The sequence below is a fragment of the Diadema antillarum genome, unplaced genomic scaffold (genome assembly GCF_040938485.1).
Source record: "Diadema antillarum isolate AM-2024a unplaced genomic scaffold, OU_Dant_1.0 scf00000094, whole genome shotgun sequence".
NCBI lineage: Eukaryota > Metazoa > Echinodermata > Echinoidea > Diadematoida > Diadematidae > Diadema > Diadema antillarum.
In genome coordinates this window covers 930,358-952,487 of record NW_027270983.1, presented here as the reverse complement: position 1 = coordinate 952,487, position 22,130 = coordinate 930,358, and the positions used below count along the sequence as shown (strand labels likewise).

The 22,130-nt window shown below is 39.4% G+C and overlaps 1 protein-coding gene across 1 annotated transcript in view; it reads right to left on the bottom strand.

The window, feature by feature from the left end:
* Positions 1-8,389: 8,389 nt before the first annotated feature.
* The window catches only part of LOC139718431 (uncharacterized), a 72,514-nt gene continuing 58,773 nt past the window's right edge, over positions 8,390-22,130 (bottom strand). Inside the window, exons 20-29 of the mRNA XM_071629903.1 lie at positions 18,554-18,767; positions 17,486-17,585; positions 16,375-16,491; positions 15,646-15,789; positions 14,093-14,245; positions 13,208-13,396; positions 11,990-12,202; positions 10,701-11,637; positions 9,470-9,593; positions 8,390-8,492 (exon numbers count right to left, since the gene is read on the bottom strand). Of these exons, the coding sequence (XP_071486004.1) occupies positions 8,390-8,492; positions 9,470-9,593; positions 10,701-11,637; positions 11,990-12,202; positions 13,208-13,396; positions 14,093-14,245; positions 15,646-15,789; positions 16,375-16,491; positions 17,486-17,585; positions 18,554-18,767 (2,294 nt within the window). The remainder of the gene's footprint in view (positions 8,493-9,469; positions 9,594-10,700; positions 11,638-11,989; positions 12,203-13,207; positions 13,397-14,092; positions 14,246-15,645; positions 15,790-16,374; positions 16,492-17,485; positions 17,586-18,553; positions 18,768-22,130) is intronic.

Genomic DNA, 22,130 nt, shown 5'->3' with positions numbered 1-22,130 from the left:
CAACATTACCGTTCTTAGTCTGAGAGCTGGCTGCTGGTCAATTTACCCCATCAAGCCCATAAGGTTTGCCCCCTGAGAGTTGCTGGGGCCACCCTCCTCATTAAAAAAATGCCCGTCAGCCTGGTCCCTGAGGGCGGGTTCGGCCCCCAGGGACCCCCCGAAAAGGCCCTCCGGCGGGTGTAATTTACCCCATGGAGCCCATGGACCAAACTTGGCCTATATGAATGTCCTATGGGTGTACATAATCAAAATATAAAAACTGACAAAATATCTGGTCGGGAAAGGGGTTGCCAGACCGCTTGTTTGCAGGCATAAAACCTTGTTTTTGGTCAAGGAGTCTGCGCCAAGACTACACTGTCCCATAGGCCCTGTACTGTAGCGTCTCCCAACAGGCTGACGGACAGTGCCAGTTAGTGCATGTAGTAGTCTTGGCGCAGACTCCTTTACGCCCAACAAGGGTTTGTGCCTGCAAACTACCCGTTATACCCTGGGACCCAGGGTAGTTTGCATGCACAAATTGACCACACACACACCCACACCCACACACACACCCACACACACACACACACACACATTCACACATGACTCTATGTATACTAAGAATACCGTAACACAAAACATGACCAGTGGTTTCTCCATACAGCCATGATACCTTGCACATACCTATAATTATTATGTTCATAACTTTTGAATGTTTTACATCGATACTATCAGTGAACCTTCAAGCAGGAACACTGAAGAGATTTTGAAATTTGTGTGAAATTGTATTCTGTTTTACTGGCCACACAACCTGCTTACCCTTTATTATGTATCCACCATATAAGACTCCTATATATATATTTGGAAAATGCTGAAATAAACCCTTTGTTGTGAGTAGACTTCAGTTTCTCAAATCATGCATTATACTGTATGATAGTCTAAAATGTGAAATTATGTTTTATATTATATGAAATAAATTCATGCCAAATACTGGTCAGTTCAGGAATCATAAGACTGCAACTGAAACATGTGCAATGCTTATCATAGGCCTACATTATACGTAATTTATGTAAGCTTTAGTCTTCCATAGAGTGTGATGCATGGTTTGATGTGTAATTGCCATGGTTTTGAATGGCAACTAAATCATGAATATGAACTAGGACCTGCATTGTAACTGTATATGGTATGTGACACCCTGGAAGTATTATCTCTTCTTTTTTTTTTGGGGGGGGGGAGGGGGGTAGACAAAGTATCTCAATGAGGAGTTGACAAAAATTCTAATATAAAAGAGAACACAACATGTAAATGCTCTCAACGTGCATGCTATTGTTAAAGAAAAGAAATTAAGCTAACATTTCATTTAGCTGGTAATTTTATGTTTCACGTTGTGTGTATATGTCCCGGGTTAACGGCAATCATATACTATGATGCGCTCTTTGCAGTGTGTGACACCGTAGGTTGAGTTTTGTTTGTGTGGGGCTGGGGAACTGAAGATGAAGTACAGTGTATCTCCAGAAATAAGGAGTTGACAAAACTGCTGATATAAAGAGACCACAAGACCAAGTTAATACTTTCAGCCTATATGCTATATAAAAAGAGAGCTATTATGTTTCAACTTGGTGTGTACTGTTCACGGTCATTAGCAGTGTTTGCAGTATGTGACACCATTTGTGTGGGGCTGGGAACTATTATAAATAAAATATATCTCCAGAAATAAGAAGATGACCAAAAAAAAAAAAAAGCGCTGAAGAGATGAAGAGAACACAAGATCAAAGTAAATGCTCTTGGCCTGTTTATTTCCATTACAGAAAGTTAGCATTCTATTGTGAAGCTTGTTATTTGAGGTTCCAAGGAAGAAATACATGTATATAGAACACCGTAATTACATGTTCATTAGTATTATAGATATGCAGATATTTGTCCAAAACTATGAGGTGACATGCACTACTGAGTATGAAAATTGATCAATATCATTTCCAAAACCATTAAGCTCCTTCCTTATGTTACGCAGTTTATTCTGATTTGGAATTTATTAGAGTCAAATAAAGGAAATGTTGGCATGGATGCTGTAATCCTTGCCTATTTCATACATCAAAGGGTGGTTTTTATCAGCCAAAAACACAAAAAGTTATTAGTTTGAGGTTTTCAAAGGAATCTTATATTAGGATTGAGACTTGTTATTTGTATCTAAAAGAGGATATCAAGCAGGAGAAAAAGAAGTAATCCAAGCTACATCCCACTTGTTGACATAAACTTTATTAGAGTTATGTTTAATGCACGGTTGATGAAAATGTTTACTTAAATGTGTTATACAACTGGCCTTTAGCGCTGTTGTGGTTGGTCTTAAACTGAAGTTTACTCACAACAAAGGTTTTTCAGCATTTTCTGAAAAGCTCTATTTGAGTCTCATAAGGTGAATACATCATACAGAAAGAGTAGGCTGTGTGGCCAATAAAACCTAATACAACTTCACACAAATTTCAAATTTCTTCAGTGTTCCTTAAAGGTGTATTGATAGTATCCATGTAAAACATTCAAAAGGAATGAACATCTTATAGGTTTGACATTTATTATGTGCAAGGTATTATGGCTGCATTAATGAGAAACCTATTAATTGTAACATGTTTAGTGTTATGGTATATACAGTTGTACATAGAGTCATGTGTAAACATAATTGTGTGTGTATGTGTGTGTGTGCGTGTGTGTGTGTGTATGTGTGTGTGTGTGGGGGGGGGTGGGTGTGTGTGTGGTCAATCTATGCATGCAAACTACCCTGGGTCCCAGGGTATAACGGGTAGTTTGCAGGCAATAACCCTTGTTGCGCGTAAAGGAGTCTGCGCCAAGACTACTACATGCACTAACTGGCACTGTCTGTCAGCCTGTTGGGAGACGCTACAGTACAGGGCCTATGGGACAGTGTAGTCTTGGCGCAGACTCCTTGACCAAAAACAAGGTTTTATGCCTGCAAACAAGCGGTCTGGCAACCCCTTTCCCGACCAGATATTTTGTCAGTTTCTATATTTTGATTATGTACACCCATAGGACATTCATATAGGCCAAGTTTTGTCCATGGGCTCCATGGGGTAAATTACACCCGCCGGAGGGCCTTTTCGGGGGGTCCCTGGGGGCCGAACCCGCCCTCAGGAACCAGGCTGACGGGCATTTTTTTAATGAGGAGGGTGGCCCCAGCAACTCTCAGGGGTCAAACCTTTTGGGCTTGATGGGGTAAATTGACCAGCAGCCAGCTCTCAGACTATCTGTATGGCGCATGCCAGTCTGAAATAAAAAGAAGAAGAAAAAGTTTGACAAAAAACGACATCTTTCGGATTACTAACCTTCGTAAAAACAAATCACTTCCCAACGTCGGACTAATTTAACTTTGGTCTGAGATTCAAACCTTCGGCATAGCGAACTGTAACAATAATTTGCTACAACATTCATTGACATTTCGTGAAGCAGCATGCGTTTCGGTAGTTTGAAACGTGTAAATGTTGCGATGTCTTTCCCCTGCTAGTGCAGACTAAGTTCAGTCATGGCGAAAGTTCCGTTACGAAACAAAAAATAATGCAAGTCTTTTCAACAATAACGCACTTCCGTAGAGATTTTTATGCGTTTAAACGCAGTTTCTAGTTTCGTCAAAAAACCGCAAGTCTTTTCTGCAACCCTCTTGCGTTTTAAATACAGTGTTGCTTGTGATTAATGATGGACTTGCATTTGATTTTTAGAATTGCGTTGAAACGCAATTGAGTTTAAGTTTCTTACAATTTTCTAGTTTCGTATGATTATCAAACGCAAGTCTTTTCAGCGTTCCGTGTGATTTGATGGACTTGCATTTGATTTCCGGGGTTGCGTTCAATTTTTAATTTTGCGTATACGAAATAAAATGATGCAAATCTTTTCAATAATAACGCACATGCGTAGATGTTTAGAGATGCGTTTAAACGCAGTTTCTTATAGTTTCGTACAAAAACTGCAAGTCTTCTCTGCAACGCAATTGCGTTTAAACACAGCGTTGCGTGTGATTTGATGGACTTGCATTTGATTTTTAGAATCGCGTTTAAACGCAATTGAGTTTAAGTTTCTTACAATTTTCTAGTTTCGTATGATTATCAAACGCAAGTCTTTTCAGCGTTCCGTGTGATATGATGTGTATTTGATTTTCAGAGTTGCGTTTAATTTGTAATTTTGCGTACGAAATAAAAAATAATGCAAATCTTTTCAACAATGACGCATCTCCTTGGATGTTAAGAGAAGCTTTTAGACGCAGTTTCTAGTTTCTTACGAAAACCGCAAGTCTTCTCTGCAATGCTCTTGCGTTTGAATACAGCGTTGCGCGTGATTTGATGGACTTCATTTTGATTTTTAAAATTGCGTTTAAACGCGATTGAGTTTCAGGTTCGTACAACTATTTTGTAGTTTCATATTTATGATTATCAAACGCAAGCCTTTTCAGCAATGCAATTGCGTTTATGTGCAATGTTGCACGTGATTTGATACACCTGCGTTTGATTTTTAGTTGGATTTAGTTACATGTAGTTGCATTTTAATTTATTTTCTAAAAATGGGCCCAGGTTTCTAATACGGTTTCGATATACATGTAATCAACGTAAGAATATTCGGATAAACGGAAACACCTATTTTATGTTCTGATAATGATTCTCTACTAGGACCTATAGGTTTACAAAATTTGTGCGTTTTGAGAATAACGAGAAGGAGAAAAGGGGGAGAGTGAACTACTTTCGGTACCACATGTAATTCTGCAATGTATAGACTAGTAAATGAGTGTATGCCCTTTCTATTTTGGCGTACAAGACAATGGACGCGTGGCGCGAACGCTACCGCGCCGTACACTAGCAAATTACCGAGTAGAAATGCTGCGAATCGGAGCGGGAAAACAATTCTTTTTCAGAGAATGGCGATAATATTTTGAGCGAAAAAATTATGTCGACTTAGACGAGGGAATTAACACGTATTTTAGCTCAGTTGGCACTCAAAAATCAGGTCGACTTACGCGAGTTGTCGACTTATAAATGTCGACTAAGACGAAGAAATTTTCAAGGAATAACAAAGGCAAAAATCGGGACTTTTTTATTGTGTCGACTTAAGCGAGTTGTCGACTTATGCGATGTCGATTTACGCGAGGTTGACTGTAATTAATTGTCCCCGCCGAACGAGTTCGAGCAGGGGACTATGAAACGGGCTCCGTACGTGTGTGTGTCCGTGTGTCCGTCCGTCCGTCTGTCCGTCCATCTGTCTGTCTGTGCGTCCGTGTGTGATCAAAATATTCAATTTGCTACTTCTCTGTCATTTATGAGCCAATTTTAATTCTGTTTGCTTTATATGATAGCACTACATGGGAGCTTTGAAACTTCTACACAGAATTTCAGTTGTGACCTTTGACCTTGACCTTTGACCTATATTGTACATTTTGCTTCAAAATGCTACTCCTTCGCCATTTCTAACCCGATTTCGATTCCGTTTGCTTTATGTGATGGCACTAGGTGAGGGCTTCAAAACTTCTAAACAGAATTTTGACCTTTGACTTCTTTGACCTTTGACCTTGATTTTTTACCTATATTGTACATTGGCTACAAAATGCTACTCCTTCGCCATTTCTAACCCGATTTCGATTCCGTTTGCTTTATGTGATGGCACTAGGTGAGGGCTTCAAAACTTCTACACAGAATTTTGACCTTTGACTTCTTTGACCTTTGACCTTGATTTTTGACCTGCATTGTACATTCTGCTACAAAATGCTACTCCTTTGCCATTTCTAACCCAATTTCATTTCCGTTTTCTTTATGTGATGGCACTAGGTGAGGGCTAACACTTCTACACAGAATTTTGACCTTTGACTTCTTTGACCTTTGACCTTGATTTTTGACCTATATTGTACATTGGCTACAAAATGCTACTCCTTCGCCATTTCTAACCAGATTTCGATTCCGTCTGCTTTTTGTGATGGCACTAGGTGAGGGCTTCAAAACTTCTACACAGAATTTTGACCTTTGACTTCTTTGACCTTTGACCTTGATTTTTTACCGATATTGTACATTTTGCTACTAAATGCTACTTCCGGCGGGGACATATTTTACGCACCGCGTAATTTCTACTTTTCCTTGTTAATATTAAATATAAGAAAATTTTTTCGGAGAAAGCAACCATACATTTTGATAGAATACGTCGCGGGCGTCGCGTGTGCCGATTTTCGGCGCGATCGCGCGTTCCATAGGCGAGATCTAAAGGGGGGCGGAATCCCCCCCCCAGATATAGCATAGCCAAAAAAGCCCAGCCTGATTAGGTGTCTAGTTCAATAGAAACAGCAAGCAAATGCACTTTACATGTATTTTTATTGACATAGCTGGTCTCCGATATTTATTATGCAAAGTAATTCTCTGTAGTATTTACACAGACAATTGCATACATATAACGTATCTGGAAATTACATAAATTTCATCTAGTGGAATGTCTGGGCATTTTTTAGTGTCAATTTCAATTTTATCAATGACTGAGTTAGACTACACATAGAAGTGCACATACAATTTCTATGAAAGTTTCACACATTTAATATACAATGCACTCCCATTATAACAAAGTTCTAGGGACCAGCAGTTTATTTTCGTTGTAATGAAATTTCATTATAGCTGAATAGCAAAGTGTATAAAGATATAGATGGTAATTTGGTGAACTGAATTCTTATTTAGTTATAATGGGAGTGCACTGTACAATTCTTGTACAATTCTTGTAAATTCTTGTACAACTAAATAAGAATTCAGTTCCCCAAATTACCATCTACATGTATATCTTTATAACCGGAAGTTATGCGGGAGTGTAATGTACACACCATGTTTACACATAACGTGCATCAATGAACAACAGAGGAGACTTCACTTTGTGAAGATTCTACATCACACAGATTAAATTTTATAAATGGCAGGATAGATCTACTGAAAGAAAATATGACATGAACAATGAATTATTTTACATGCACAAACACATTACAGGTAGACTGTATCTATCCCATAAACCTACAGGCCAATTTTGTGCATCTACCAAAATTGCTGAAGAAGCTCTTCTCATAAAATTCCACAAAACTGCTTGGAAACTTTATATGGGAGTCAGCAGCAAGACAAACACAAAAGAAAGGTACACAGCACACTATTGTAAGAAAATTTTCTTACATCAACAACAAAAAAGGCAAAACCAATGTTTAAGAATGTGTCTGTCAGGCATTCAAGGCACATAACATTGCAAAGTGTCAGTAATCAGGAAAAACAGCCACTCAAGCCAGTAATGGTGGGCTTTATCATATTCAATGTAAAATCCAAAGGTAATGCATCTTGGTTTTGTGTATCCAATCAAGACGATGTATAGAGACAGACGCTCCTCAGAAACTCTGACTGTATTCCAGCTGTAACAAAACAATTTCTTTCTAATGCAACCTCAAAGACAGATTTTTTTTTTCTTTTCCTTAATGTCACAGAATTATATTTGGAAGACTTGCCAATTAAGAGAAGACATAAATGTATTAAAAAATATATAGGTTCTATGTCTGCATTTTGTTACTTTTGTTTTCCCAAACTTGCTGAAGTGGGCATGAAAGGATACAGCTTCTAAAAAAGACCTTGGGATATCAACATTAAATGATCAAGTTAGTTACTGAATTCTTCATCCAGGAAAACAACACCTATGACATTTCTTGAGCATCCAGAGGGATATATATACATATATATCCTCTAGAAAACAAGGTAATTTGACGGTCATGCTCAAATCACGTACATCTTATGCAAGCAGCATCATGGTCACACCATTACAATGACTACCTCGGGTAGTTCAATGTACTTAATATTAGCAGAGTGGAAAAATGAGCAAAGAAAATGGGATTTCATCGGGATTCGAACCCGAGACCTCTGGAGCTAGCCCGGTGCTCTACCGACTGAGCCCTAGTACAGTGTGTGTCCCAGAAACCCTTAATTCTCAATGCTTGAATGGTCAGAAGCTATAGCAGTGTGCGTGTGTTTGATACACACACACACACACACAAACGCACACACACACACACACACACTTAAACCTGACATAAACCCGAAGGATAATTCAACTTGGGGATAAATGCGAGGGATCACCAAAGTGATGCAGCTTTTTGAGTATGTAACAAACGCTAACAGAAGGAAACTGACCAGAAATGAATATAATTTTTATGTGGAAGATGATTGACATATGAATGGATCAAAACTCTCTCAATACGTTTGTTTGTTTATAAGTTGTTGTCGTTGTTGTTGATAGTACGGCATTCACAAGACATAAGTTTAACCGACCAGGTTCCCTTTCTGCTTTGAAGGCATTTCATGGTGGGACGGATGAAGACTGGGGAAGACGTAATTGGGAAGAAAGTCAAAGATTCCATCCATCATGGGTCGCGATCTCCTCCCTCCATGTCACCAAACAGTGCTTCGTTGATTTTCAGTTTGCGTGCATCATTGGCTTGCAGTTGAGCCTGTAAACTAGCGATGCTATAAGAGGGAGGCAAGGGAAGATAGGGGAATGTCAAGGTAATGAAGAGAAATATAGATACTGTATTTAACTCTTTATGCGCCAAGGTGAAAACCCCCTGTATGCCACATTATTCTGAGACAGCAACGTCGTCATGCTTTCAGAAAACATCGTTGGTGTTTTTTTCAAATCCTTGTAACTTTCATAGATATCTGTTACCCTGGATATGAATTGAGCAAAGTTGCAGAGAAAGTACCAAGCTTTGCTTTGATGTAAATTGTATGACAAGTTTATATTTGTTTTTCTTTCAAATGACCAGTAGCTACATTAAGGCAAAGGCATGACTTTTGCACACAAAACAGTTACAGTAACTTAAAATTTACTAGCAAATTCAGTAGGGAACATCCCTTGATAGTCAATCACCACATGAAATGCAAGCTACATGTGACAGGGATGGAATCAAGAGAAACGCTTCCATTACACTGCGGCATTTGGTGATTTATCGATCGGTTTGGGCGAGTTTATGCGTTTGAGCAGAATATGCAAAGTTGGCATACCATCGACTGAGTCCGGCATGTGAAGTAGGCACATAAAGTGTGTAAAGAGTTAATGATCTTGCAACAATAATCTTACTTCCTTCTCTTCTATTTCCTACATCCATACACGTGTGGCTCGTTTGTTTGACTTCACTACAGAGAACACTACAGGTCTTTACTCACCTGTCTCTCTACAGCATATGGGAAAAAGTTTCAACAATACTGCTTCTTTCAAGTTTTGTAATGATGCTGTTGAAATGATTTTCATATCAATGCCATCTTCTGTTTCCCAAGATATCTTGAAGTTCCCATTGGAGCAAAGCAGCAGCATAAGCTTTCAACATTACTCAAGAAACAAAGTTTCTTGTTTCTTCCAGCAATTAGATTCTTTTTTTAACACAGAAATAAAAGGAAAAAAAAGCAACAGTTATTTTGTCCAGGTATATCACCCCTGCACTCACCATTGCTTTGGTTTCAGTTGAGTTGATCCACCTAGTTTAGCCTTCCCCTGTGATTTCAGCCTTGCTTTCTCATTGGCCAGTTTCTGCTTGAGGGGCGTGGTTTCCGGTGAGCTGTTTCCATTTCCTTGATGGAGAAGAGAGCATATTTGTATTCTTTTAAGGACTCTAGAAGCTCACATCATTGAGAAGTGTGTTTATTTATCACCTTATGTATGACCCAAATCTCACTTTCATTTCTGCTGGTAAGAATGTAGGAAAACAATTCTAATCTTGTAACACTGTACAATGATTATATGTACTCTCAAACCTGTTAATAGCGGCCACCCAGGGGAGACAACACAAAGTGGCTATTGATAGTATTATAGACAGATGACCACTATAGACAGGGTCATAAAACATGGCCGCTCTTTCTCTGTGGATTTTCCTTTTAGTGATTGTATAGAGCAGGTTGCTGCTGTAGACAGATGGCCGCTAAGGCAGGTTTGACTGTACGTCCATAGCACCAGTATTCTAGCAGAAACAATCACATGTAAGTCTTTTCAGGGTTATAACAAACTTATAACAAAGCCCACACAATATTTTCTCTCCTCTCAGAACAGTGCTGAACTTCAGCGAGTTCATAATGATGACTTGAACAAAACATCATTATTTTTTTTTTACTCCTTTATAAATGGAAATGAAAACTAGACGTATGTAAAACATCAGTTCTCATGGTTAGACACACAGGTATTCTAATCGGCAGCTGGGGAGAAAAACCAACGATCATCATGTTTTTTAGACGAATCTACAATTGTATCTACTTTCCTTCCATATTTCTTTTTGAAATACCATGAAACAGTCACATTGATTCATCTTCACATTTCTAGCCACAACATAGCCACAAGAAATGTTGACAATATATGGTAGAAAATGGTAGATCAAGGATCCTAAATGCTGACATCGCATCACCACGTAGATTTGCACACTGAATATTTGAACGCACTGCATTCACAACACGCTCAAGCTCCGCACAGGTACTGTAAAGGCGAGCTGTTTGTCTTCACTCCAGCCATACCGGAAGTGACATGTTCTCGACCATAAGGACAGGGACTTCAGTGGGTGGAGCTAAAATTGATTCAAGGTCTTATTTTTTATCTCAACTAATGTCCACGAATAATGAGGTCTTGAGGCAAGACTGAAAGTTGACATTTATAAACAGTCAGCACACTGCCTCCAAGGATATCTTGTTTACCTGCTCGCTTGTCCGGTGATTTTGCCTGTCGTCCACTCCTCATGACTTGGTTCCCCCCTCGAAAAGATGCCAACACCGAGTGCCCAGTCCCCCCTCTGGAGAAATGGAGTACTCTACGTCCTGGTGAGGAGCCCTTCCTCAGGGGTATTCCACTCTTTCTTCGAGGGGAGCCGGGCGTCGGAGGGGCAGACCGTGACGATGGAGAGGAGTTGGCACTCTTGAGCGGGGTGGGAGGGGAGAGGGATGAGGCTCGGCTGCTGTGAGTTGGGGTGAGCAGCAGACCTCCGTCAGACATGTCATCTGGGTTTAGCCAGCTCATGTCATCCACTGTCGTGCCACCGCCATTCTCCGACAAGATTTGCTGGTTCACAAAGTCCAGCATTGCTTGGAAGGTTCCTGGCTGCTCTTCTGGCTGCATCTCTGGCAGCCGCTCTATACCTGAAATAATTGAGTCTGTATCAGTCACATCGGAGAATTTATCCACTTTGCTATTAAATTTAGTCTCTGATTGATGGTATGAGAGTTTGACTTTGTCACCCAAGGGAAAGTCACTGTGCTGCTCTAAACTCACTCTATCATCTTTGAACTCCTGAAATTCTGCTTGAGAGAATTGTGTTACTAGTCTCTCCTCTACACTGGTCTCTGCTACACTCTGAGTGTGAGTCTGTTTGTCAGTGAGCTTTGTGGGCACTGTACTTTCCTCTACGCTGGGTCTCAGCTCAAGACTACCATTCATCCCATGAGAAGCTGGCGATGATAGTCTGTGCTCCAGACTCCCATGGTGAATTCCAGATGAAGGGGAGGAGTCAAACATGAAGTCAGCACTGCTGGGTCGCTGGGGAGAAGCTCTGGAAGAGGCTCCAGAGTTGAAGTGAATGCCAAACATGGCCCTCTCGTATCCCGATACCTTGGCCTTTAGTCTTGCCACCTCAGACTCCTGGCAAGAAAAATAGAGGAACAGAGAACAGAAATACAAGTACTAGTAGTTATTTACATCAAGGAATGCAGACTTCTTCATTGTCTTGTTAAACCTGAGGCATCAAGTCATTGGCAAACATAGACAAACAACTACAATGGCTAATATTCTACAATACTGTTCGTATTACTACTCTTATCAGAGAGAACATTGTTAACATACAAAATAACAAGACACACTTCTTGCTGATATGTTGTCTAAAACAAGTAAAATCAGATCCCCTTGAGAATAAAACACACACAAAAAAAATAGGTAGGAAATGAAAACCAGTTTTCACTGGTGATTGTCAGTTTACAGATTGTAAAACACTCACCTTGATAACAATAGCCTCATTGGTGGCATTAATGACCTCCCTGGATGCTGCTAGGTCAGCCTCCAACTCAGCCACTTTCTTCAGGGCCTCACTCAGCTCCTCCCGGGCTCCCTGCTCGGCTGCTTTCAGCTGGCTGATCTGGAGTCTGGCAGAGGAGTCTAGCTGGTCTCTGGATGCCAGCAGCTTTGCATGGCTTTCCTGCAGCTGGGCAACCTGGTAGAGCACATGATATTATGCACTTACTTTCAGAACAGATAGAGAAATTTTCCTCATCATTACACAGGCCACCATCTTGAGCATATTTGACATAGCGGTTGGCTGATCATTGCCAATTATCTTTATCAAGAATTATTTGTTGTCAAGGTGATACCATTTCACCTACTGTTATTGCATTTTATAAATATCATAATAAACTTTGCAAAGAAACATGATTTTGAAACTAGAACATCTTGATCTGAAGCAGTGCTGCAATACATAACAGCTGCAGATATTTCATACTACAAACTAAACAGATTGGAACAAGAAAGTTTTACACATGCAAGCAGAGAAGAAGCAAAGATATTCAAAAAATGAGGCCAGTTGTAGAGGAGAATTTACTTTGATAAACTTTAAATTTCACTGTTCCATAGACCTTTAAATTTTAAAGGGGCATTCCAGACGATTTTCATAATTTCACATCATGTAGTACATAAATCGACAGTTCCATGTATAGATTCGTGAAATTTATTGTTGTCCTTGAGCAGAGAAACCAATAAACTGAAAATCTTAAACAAATTACACTGAACAGTGTTGATGACATCACAGCCTCACATATTTCAGAAATGTAGCAGTGTAATTCCCATTACAATACCACCAGCTTAACAAGTTCACCTGTGAAGAATCTATGCATGCCTAAGTCTTTTGTTATGCTTCCTTGAGCCCCAACTCATGCATTCTTATGATGAGTCTGCCATGTGATCATCCTTGTTCATTGCAATTTGTTATAAATTTTGAAAACATCCTCATTCCTCATCCCAATCACTATAAATTCTGAAACTCAGTCCTCAGTTTAACTAGTTTTATATAGTTGTTCAAATGTAAAAGTCTGAAAATCATCCGGAGGTCCCCTTTCACCCGTTGAGGACGAGTCCTGGGTATACTCGGGCAAGCGTCTATGGGAAATGCGTGTTGTAGCAAAATCAAACCGTCCTCAACGGGTTAAAAACTGGTCTGCCTTACCTCATCTTCCTTCAGCTCCACCTCCTCATCCCGTAGTCTGGCGATCTGCTGCAGCTCACTGGTGTACTGGGTCTGCAGGGCCATCTCCTGGGCCCGGGCCGCACCAAGATCCTCAGCTAGGTGAGCCAGCTCTGAGTCCTTGGCCCTGCTGGCTGCCAGGGCCTCCTCCAACTCACTGGACAGATTATCCTGCAAGAAATCCATTGATCAACACCACAAATCTAGATGGCTACTCATGGCTTTTGCCAACCAATGTGACTTATGATACAATGCATTGCATTGCCTGCATTGCTCTGTGCACATACATTGTACACATTCACATTAAAATCTTCAAAAAATGAAAAGGACCTAACACATATGTAAAAGTTGATATTTTTTGCGCAACTAATTTTTCGCTCTCGTCCGGGTAAAGAGAGTTTCTTGTGATTTTTAATTCCACAGAATCAAGACATCAACTACTGGAACATACAGCAAGCAAAAATATTTGCGTGCTTTTATTTCCACACTAGTTTGTGGTTGCACGAAAAGCGCAAAAATTTCAACATCGCGAAAATTTCCACTTTTACACTACAGTATGCTGTATATCCGGTGATCAAGATATGCAAACTTAGTGTTTAAACCTTCTTCCTTTACAAAACAGAATTAATTCATGGTCAACAGATGTCCATGAGTGTTCTTAGCAGTTTCTATGAAGCATACATTATATCTCTCTCTTTTTTTTAAAGTAAATTGTCATTCGCACAAACTCTTTCATTTCAACTTACAATGTAGCTACATGACACTAAGGTGGTTCATATTTCACCCTACCCATCTCCTAATATCAATGGCAGATTAGAGGAGATTTCGACAGATCTTGCAAGCAGCTTGACAAGAAAGATGTCTGACCTGTTGCCTGTGAGCCTCAGCCAGCTGTCTCTGCATCTCAGCCAGACTGACCTGGGCCTGCTGAGCCTGCTCCCTGCCTAGCCTCAGCTGCTGTCCCTTCTCCATGCACTCCTCCCTCTGGGTCTTCAGGTCTGACATCAACTCTTCCACTCTCTGGGGGGAAAACGGGATCATAGAGTATCAAGGACAGTCATAGCTGCATAATAGCAATCACTCACTGAAAACTAGAAAAGCAGTTGGAGAGCACAGACCTCTGCTAATTAAGCAGGTCATTTCCACCCATTATTGTACACGCATGCTGAAAATTGCCTTATTTTCCAATATAGGAGCCTTTTGTTTGCATCATCAGCTTTCAGTTACGCAGCCCCTTGCCCGAGCAGAGCACACGCTCTAAAGCATGTATGCAAACCTCAAATACCCGCAGCTTGAATTCCCGATTTCATCGACCCTATCTGCAAAAAGATAAAATATCCTTTAAAAATCCACAAAAATTCTCTAATCACTGCCAATATTGAATTTGTTCATGGTGTCATTATCAAATTTTAGTGCAAGTCTCATTCAAATCCATTCATAGCATTTTGAGTTATTTTGCAAACAGACAAACCAACGCCGATCATCACTTTTATTAACCTCCTCCTTCCTTGGCGGAGGCAATAAGAAAGGTGGCAATTGACCCGTACTGTTCTTTGTTCACCAGTTAGCATGCATTTAGCATGAATGCTGGAGTGCTTTCTTCACAAACTGGCACAGATGCCTGGGAATGAATTGTCAATTAACAGAGATGACCTAATCCCCCTAATCCCTATAGTGTCACAAGGGCCTTCCTGTTGATCTGGGGTACACCAAGGCGGCTTACTAATCTCAAACTAGGTCAAGTTTGGATGCACTGCTGAATGCTAAAGACAAAGCTGCTTGGCAAGTTAGGCTACATGTACATTAAGTGACTGAGCACAAAAAGGATTAAAGACAGATGGCCATCACTGACAGGTTGGCAACCAACTTGACTTGAACAAACAAAACCTGCAGAAGACATCAATACATCTCTCCAATAAATAGATGAATACACAAGGCCATAAAATGTTACTAATTGATGAGTGTACAGATCTATTTCTGATTGCTATGTGCAGCTATAGCTGTGCACAGCATGAAACACATGGTCATCTGCACTGCCAAGAGCAGCCCCATTGTACAGCAATACAAAGTTTTATCAGCTGATATCATACAACTGTAGTTCATTTATAGACCCATTCTATAAAACAAATAATGCACAGTTGTAAGATTGTGACGTCAGTGGAGAAGTAGCACACTTTCAGATATTCACAATGTCTTACAACATGCACTCGCCTGTGTCGTGTCTGTATTGCAACATTGCAAATGCCCCTGAGTGCAATGCATCTCCACTAACACACTCTCACCTGTGTATTATTTGGATACTTGAGTACCAGTTATATTTAAAGATGTATTGCAAGGACATGTTACATTACATCTTTAAAAACGAAAGGAAAGAAGAAAACAGCAAACACAAGTAAAAATTATGTCAAATCTTTGCTCACCTGTTCTAGCCGTGTCACTGTTTTGCTCTTGAGTGCAAGGTCACTGTCCTGTTTCTGTATAGTCTGCTTCAGGTCATGTACGCGTAGCTCACTTGCTTGACCATCCTCCCGTAGCTTGCCTTCCTTCTTCTCCAGCTCTGTAATCTGGTAGTAAAATAAACAGGAAGCCGATTATATTATGACGAGTTAAATATCAATTCTTCCACCTCAAATCCCATGTCATTATCTGTCAAAATTGTCCAATTTACAGGCATGCTGCGTATGATTGAGAAGTATATGTATGTCCACTGTCTTACCAGCTCTGGAGGTGGCTAGGCTGCAGCTCGGCCGTGGCCGAGCCCGTCCTTTTCTCAATGTAAACGCAAACTGGGCCAAATGCGGTACCAAATTTAGTCTGGCTTCCAGACCCTCTGTCCGTACTATTTCGCTATTCAGGATATTAACGCCCTCAACGTCGAAAGCTAGTGTAGTTTAAGGTGGTTTTGTTCTGCGAAGGATTTTTCCTTCAGCAACTTCGTCGCCGCCACGGAGTCAAGATGGCAAAGGGTCTGGAAACCAGATTATACCAAATTCCATTTATTTGCAAGCAGAGCACCACTACAACAAAATATTGAAAGGTTTGGATTAAAAGCCCAGGGCAGGCCCGGTAGTGTAAACGGACAAAATTGCGGGGCTCGGCCCAGCCCCGCACTGTAAACGGGGTCATAGAGCACACAGCTTGAGCCTCACCCTCTGCTTACTCTGCTTCAGTTGATACTGACACTTGTTGAGACTTGTCTGTAGCTGTAGGATCTCTCTCTCCATCTCACTCTGTCTCTCCTTCACTGTTACATCCAGCTGACTAACCTGTATTGAAAAGAAAACATACAAAAGCCACATTTAACTGAGGTGCATCCATATCATGTACAGTTTGTAGAGCAAGAAAATGTGAGATTTTATAGCAACTGATTGACAAAATGCCCTTCACTGAATAAATAAGCACCAGTTATTCATTGTTTAGAGTAACAGCTAGGATAAAACTCATGACCATACATGTAAATACTCAGGTGGGATTTATGCCCATGCCCATATTTTTTTAAAGCTGTTACCCTAAACACTGAATAATTGGTGCTTATTTACATCAATGAAGGGCAATTTGTCAATTAGTTGCAACAAAAACAACTTGCCTCAAGAATCATTGATTTGAAATTTGTGATTGTGTTAACGCACATGACACATCATTATGTAAGCAGACATCCCATAGTAAATGCAGGCTGACACGTCCACGCATGAGGTATGCCTACTTTATGCTTGAGTCCAAGGATTAAGGTTAAACCATGGATTTGATTCAAACTAACGCTGTGAATTCCGTTTCATGTGTTCTTGCAACATTGAGGTATATTCTGAAGCTCAGCACCAAGAGCGAATTGTTACAGGGGTATGCTTTTGGTTATCAGGTGCTGGTCTACAAGGCAAACACTTGTGAAGTTATGCAAAATGTTCATGATGTAAGAAGTCTTAATTGAGAACAGAACACACAAATAAATATGCTTGCAGTCTGCAATAAAGTCAAACGGTTATAATGCTTGTTTGCTAGATTTTACGATTCAACTTGCACTAAAGATAGTACTTATCATTTCTGGTTTCTGAAGCATATGTAAGAAACCAATAAATAGTTTGTGCTATATCATAAATGCTTATCTCAATCTCCAAATAATTTTACTTCACACAAGAAAGCTCATCCACTTCTTCTTCCCCTCAAACAAAGCTTCGAAAATACAAGTCAAGGCAACATGGATTGATATGGAAAAGTCCTATTAAACAACAGAATATATGACACATCGACGAAGGGCTCCCTCACCTGGGCCGATCGCTGGAGTAGTTCCCTCTGACTGGTCCTCAGAGCCAAGTCCATCTCAGCCATGTCTCTCTCTTTGCTCCTAACCTCCTCCTGACTCTGTCTGTAAATCACAGGTTAAACATACATACTAAAACCAGCAAAGACAGAGAGCAGCAGCGAGTACAACTCTATTTGTAGTCATGTCACACATCTGTAATTATGAAATGAATCCTAAATTCATGTATGCCACATATGACTTTACCAAAAATGAGATATCATGAAGAGTACAAATTTGAAACTTTCTTCTAATTAACAAATCATTATGGTATACATAAGATTGTCATACCATCTTCAAAGCAGTGTAATTTCCTGACTGTATACAGGGGTGTTCATGTTTTGATTCATGTTCTTCTCAAAATGTCATAACATATGAATATGATTAGATATTTTTGTCACATGTTGGGGACAGGATCAAACTGTGACGATATGTCACAGTTTAAAAGCAGCAACAACAGTACTCTTAACCTGTTGAGGATGAGTCCCTAGTATACACGGGCAAGTGTCTATAGGAATTGTGTGTTATAGCAAAATCAATCCATCTTCAATTGTTTAAGCAAATCAGAAAATACACTGTATGCTACATTTGTACTGCATTACCCACAACTGGTAAACTCTACATACACTAATACTTCCTGTGTTTCCTACATTGGTCTTAGACAGTCAGACACCTGGGGCTGTTTTATTTAGTGCTGAAATTATTCTGAAGTTCAATTCAACAAATCTAAGGGACTATTTTGGGATCAATAAGTCCTCAGAAGCTAGGAACTGTATCACTAAAGCTATTTGCGACAAACATCTCGTGCCCACCTTGCCACATTCTAGAGCACATCTTAAATATCTATGTATCCTTGCATCTTAAATATCTATGTATCCTTGCCAACTACATCTGTTGTGAATCTGTCCCAACTGTGGGATCATTGTTTGGCTCAATACAGTTCCCATGTTAGTGAAACAGGGCCCAGTTCTCACTCCATAGCACTTAAAAAGTAGGCTGAGAGATCAAGTTAAGTCCCTGGATTCTCTGCTGACCTGAGAGAGTCATTAAGCTCCTGCATGCGCTCCTCCTTCAGCTTGTTGTCAGCTTTGCTCCTCTGTAGCAGCCGATGGAGCTCTCCCAGTTGGGTGGCCGCCTCCCTCAGGTCTTCCTGGGCCTGATGCAGCTCGTCGTCAAGGTGACGGCATCGCTCCTTGGACTGCCGGGACTCCTCCCGGGTCCTCTCAAGCACCTCATCCATCTCCTTGGCTGGGAGGGACACGACAGCAACCAAGGATGGGATATAAATGCAGCTACATGAATCTTTGATTCATATAACATGTCATTTCATCTTTCAATGAAGATGAAACTAACAAAATCAGAAATATGGGCAAGTCAGTATTGCAACGAAAACACAAATATGGGCAAGTCAGTATTATACTATATGGACCTGCAACTTATTCTTATGCATCTATACACAGCTTTTTACCACCTCATACAATGGTGACACCAATGACTAATGTAACACTTAACAACAAAAAGTGGTCTTGAAATTAGTACTTGAAATTTGAAATTGCCTGTATGCTGTCCACATTAGCAGGTTTTCTCACATTTTACATAATAATTGGCTTGAAGTGCCAATTGTACATTCACAAGATTTAGCTGAAAGAAAATCAAATTCAACCAAAATAAGTTCTGACTGATTAACACATGATCTTTCAGAACAGAAATTGTCATTAGTGTGGTATGTGATCTCAAAAGCTATTCCCTTTTTTTATCCTTAAGAATGTTAAATTATGGAAATATTTTAGAAACAAAGTGCAAAGAGCAGTAAAAGTAGCCAAGGATAAATTTTATAATGAAAGAATACAAAGGTTGAAAATTAACAATCCTGCTGATTGGTATAAACATATTAAATTGATGACTCATGGAGTTCAATGTCAAATGCAGATTGATGTACAATTTTTTGTACCTGATATTAGTGAAAACGAACGTCATAATTCTGAGTATGTAGCAAATTATATTAATGAATTGTTTTTATCTGTAACAACTGATTTTTATAAACTGGACAGATCACAGTTACCTGCATATCTGCCTTCACCTTATGAATGCCCAGTCATACAACCACATGATGTTTTCAATAAGTTACGTAAGTTGAGTTTACGAAAATCAACTGTGTCTTATGATTTGCCAGTGAGAATAATCCGAGAATTTGCTTATGAGATATGTTTTCCTTTATGTCATATTATCAACATTGCCTTTGAGCAGGGTACTTTCCCAAAAATGTGGAAATATGCTGAAATTATTCCAATTCCCAAATGTTTTCCCCCAGTAGTATCTGAGTTGAGACCAATAGCTCTGACCTCTTATTTTGCTAAGATTGCTGAGTCTTTCATAGTTAAATGGCTGTTAGAAGACATTAGGGACCAAATCGATATCAATCAGTTTGGTAACCGCCCTGGTCTTTCAACTTGTCATTATTTGATTGCAATGCTTCATAACCTGTATAAAAATGCTGAAAAGCAAAGCAATGTATCAACTATGGTTTTAACAGATTTTTCGAAAGCATTTGACCGAATTGATCATAACATTCTGATTCATAAGTTGGTATTTATGAATGTGCGCCCATTTGTTATTTCATTAGTTGTGGATTTTTTATATTGCAGACAACAGGTTGTTAAATACAATGGCAGTATTTCTGATATTAGAGAATGCAATGCAGGGGTTCCGCAGGGAACAAAACTTGGACCGGTTTTGTTTTTGATTATGATAAATGATGCTTGTAAAGATTGCCCTTTTTCATTTTATAAATATGTTGATGATTTGACTATTGTAGAGGCTAGGAATAGAAATCAACCATCTCAGATACAAAGACAAATTAATGCACTGGCAAGTTGGTCATTGTCGAATAACATGAAACTTAATCCTCAGAAATGTGTTTTTATGACAATTTCTTTTATGAAGCAATCAATTCAGCAAAGTTTGTGTATCAACGAAATTTTTTTGAAAGAAACAAGCACTGTTAAGATTTTAGGGGTGTATTTTCAGCAGAATCTCAAATGGGATGCACATGTTTCTGAAATGGTGAAAAGATGCAATAGGAGATTGTTTATGTTACGCAAATTGAAACACTTTAATTTATCAATAGTTGATCTTATTACAGTGTATACAGGATATATCAGACCAATTCTAGAATATTGTGCCCCACTTTTTCATTCGAGTCTTACAAAAAAACACACAGAGGTAATAGAAAAGATTCAAAAACGTGTGTTGAAAATCATATTAGGTTGTAATTATGTTACATATGATATGGCCTTACAAGTGTGCAATTTATTATCTTTAAAAGAAAGGAGAAGGAAATTGTGTTTAGATTTTGCTCTGCAGTTAGAAAAGCACCCCAATCATTCATTGTGGTTACCGGATCAAAGAGATGTTAAAATCAATTTAAGAAATATTACAAAATATTCTCAACTGCATTGTAAAACTGATCGGTTTAAGAAAAGTGCAATACCGTATTTTATTGATATACTGAATGATTATTACTGCAATGACTCTTAGTAGAGTTTTTTATTCTCACTACTGTCTAATGTGTTGGTAAATTTATTTATATAGTTATATGTATAGGAGTTTGCAGCGTGGTGGGTAGGGAAGACAAATGATACATTTGATTAGGAAATTTTTATGTATTTTATGCATGCTAGGAAACCCCACTTTTTCCATACTGCACTCAAAGTTAGTTGTTAGACATTTACACAATGTACAATACATGTACACCTGTAGGTGGGCCTGTCTTTAAACGTGCACTTAGCACAGGTACATTGTATGGGCGTGTGTTGGGTGTGGTCTTGTGGACATGACGGTGCTTGTGTGTGTGTGTGAGTAATGTATGTGTGTGTGTGTTTATGTGTGTGTGTGTTTGTAGCTGCAATATGTGTGTGTGTGCTTTCCCTGTGTGTACGTATAGTGTATATGTATGTAAATGTATGCGCGTGGATGTGAGTGTGTACATACGTTGTATTGTACATCGAGCATGTGCACTGTGTCTATGCTCATGCGCGTTTGTGAGTGTTGTACAGATATTCGATCTACACATCAATGTACAGTACTGTTGTATGTGTGCATGTGTGTGTGTGTGTGTGTGAGAGAGAGAGAGAGAGAGAGAGAGAGAGAGAGTATGCCAGTGAGAAATGCTTTAGGTATGAGTGGGTAGTGAATGTGTGTACATTACGGGGGAGGGGGATGATCACCTCACCAACAAAATAATGTTACTGCAAGTATTTGTGGAATGTATAGTGTAGGTTGTTGACGCGTCTTTCCAACCACACTGCAAACTCCTGTACTCCCTTTTGTATCTGTAGAAGAGCTTACATTTTTTTTCTTCTTCTTCTTTCGACAATGAGTTGAGTAGCCCTGAGTGTTTCTTCCTTTTCTTTTTTTTTTTTTCCTGTGGAAAAAAAAAAAATTAGGAGTGTACCGCTACTGTTTATAAAATGTCCATTCATTTTTTTTCTTTTTGTATTTATATAACAATCTGTAGCGTTAAAAATGTATTAGTTGTGTATACAGAATGTTTGAATGTAATATATTTTTTATGTATTATGATTATGTTATTATTTCATCTGTTTTGCTGTA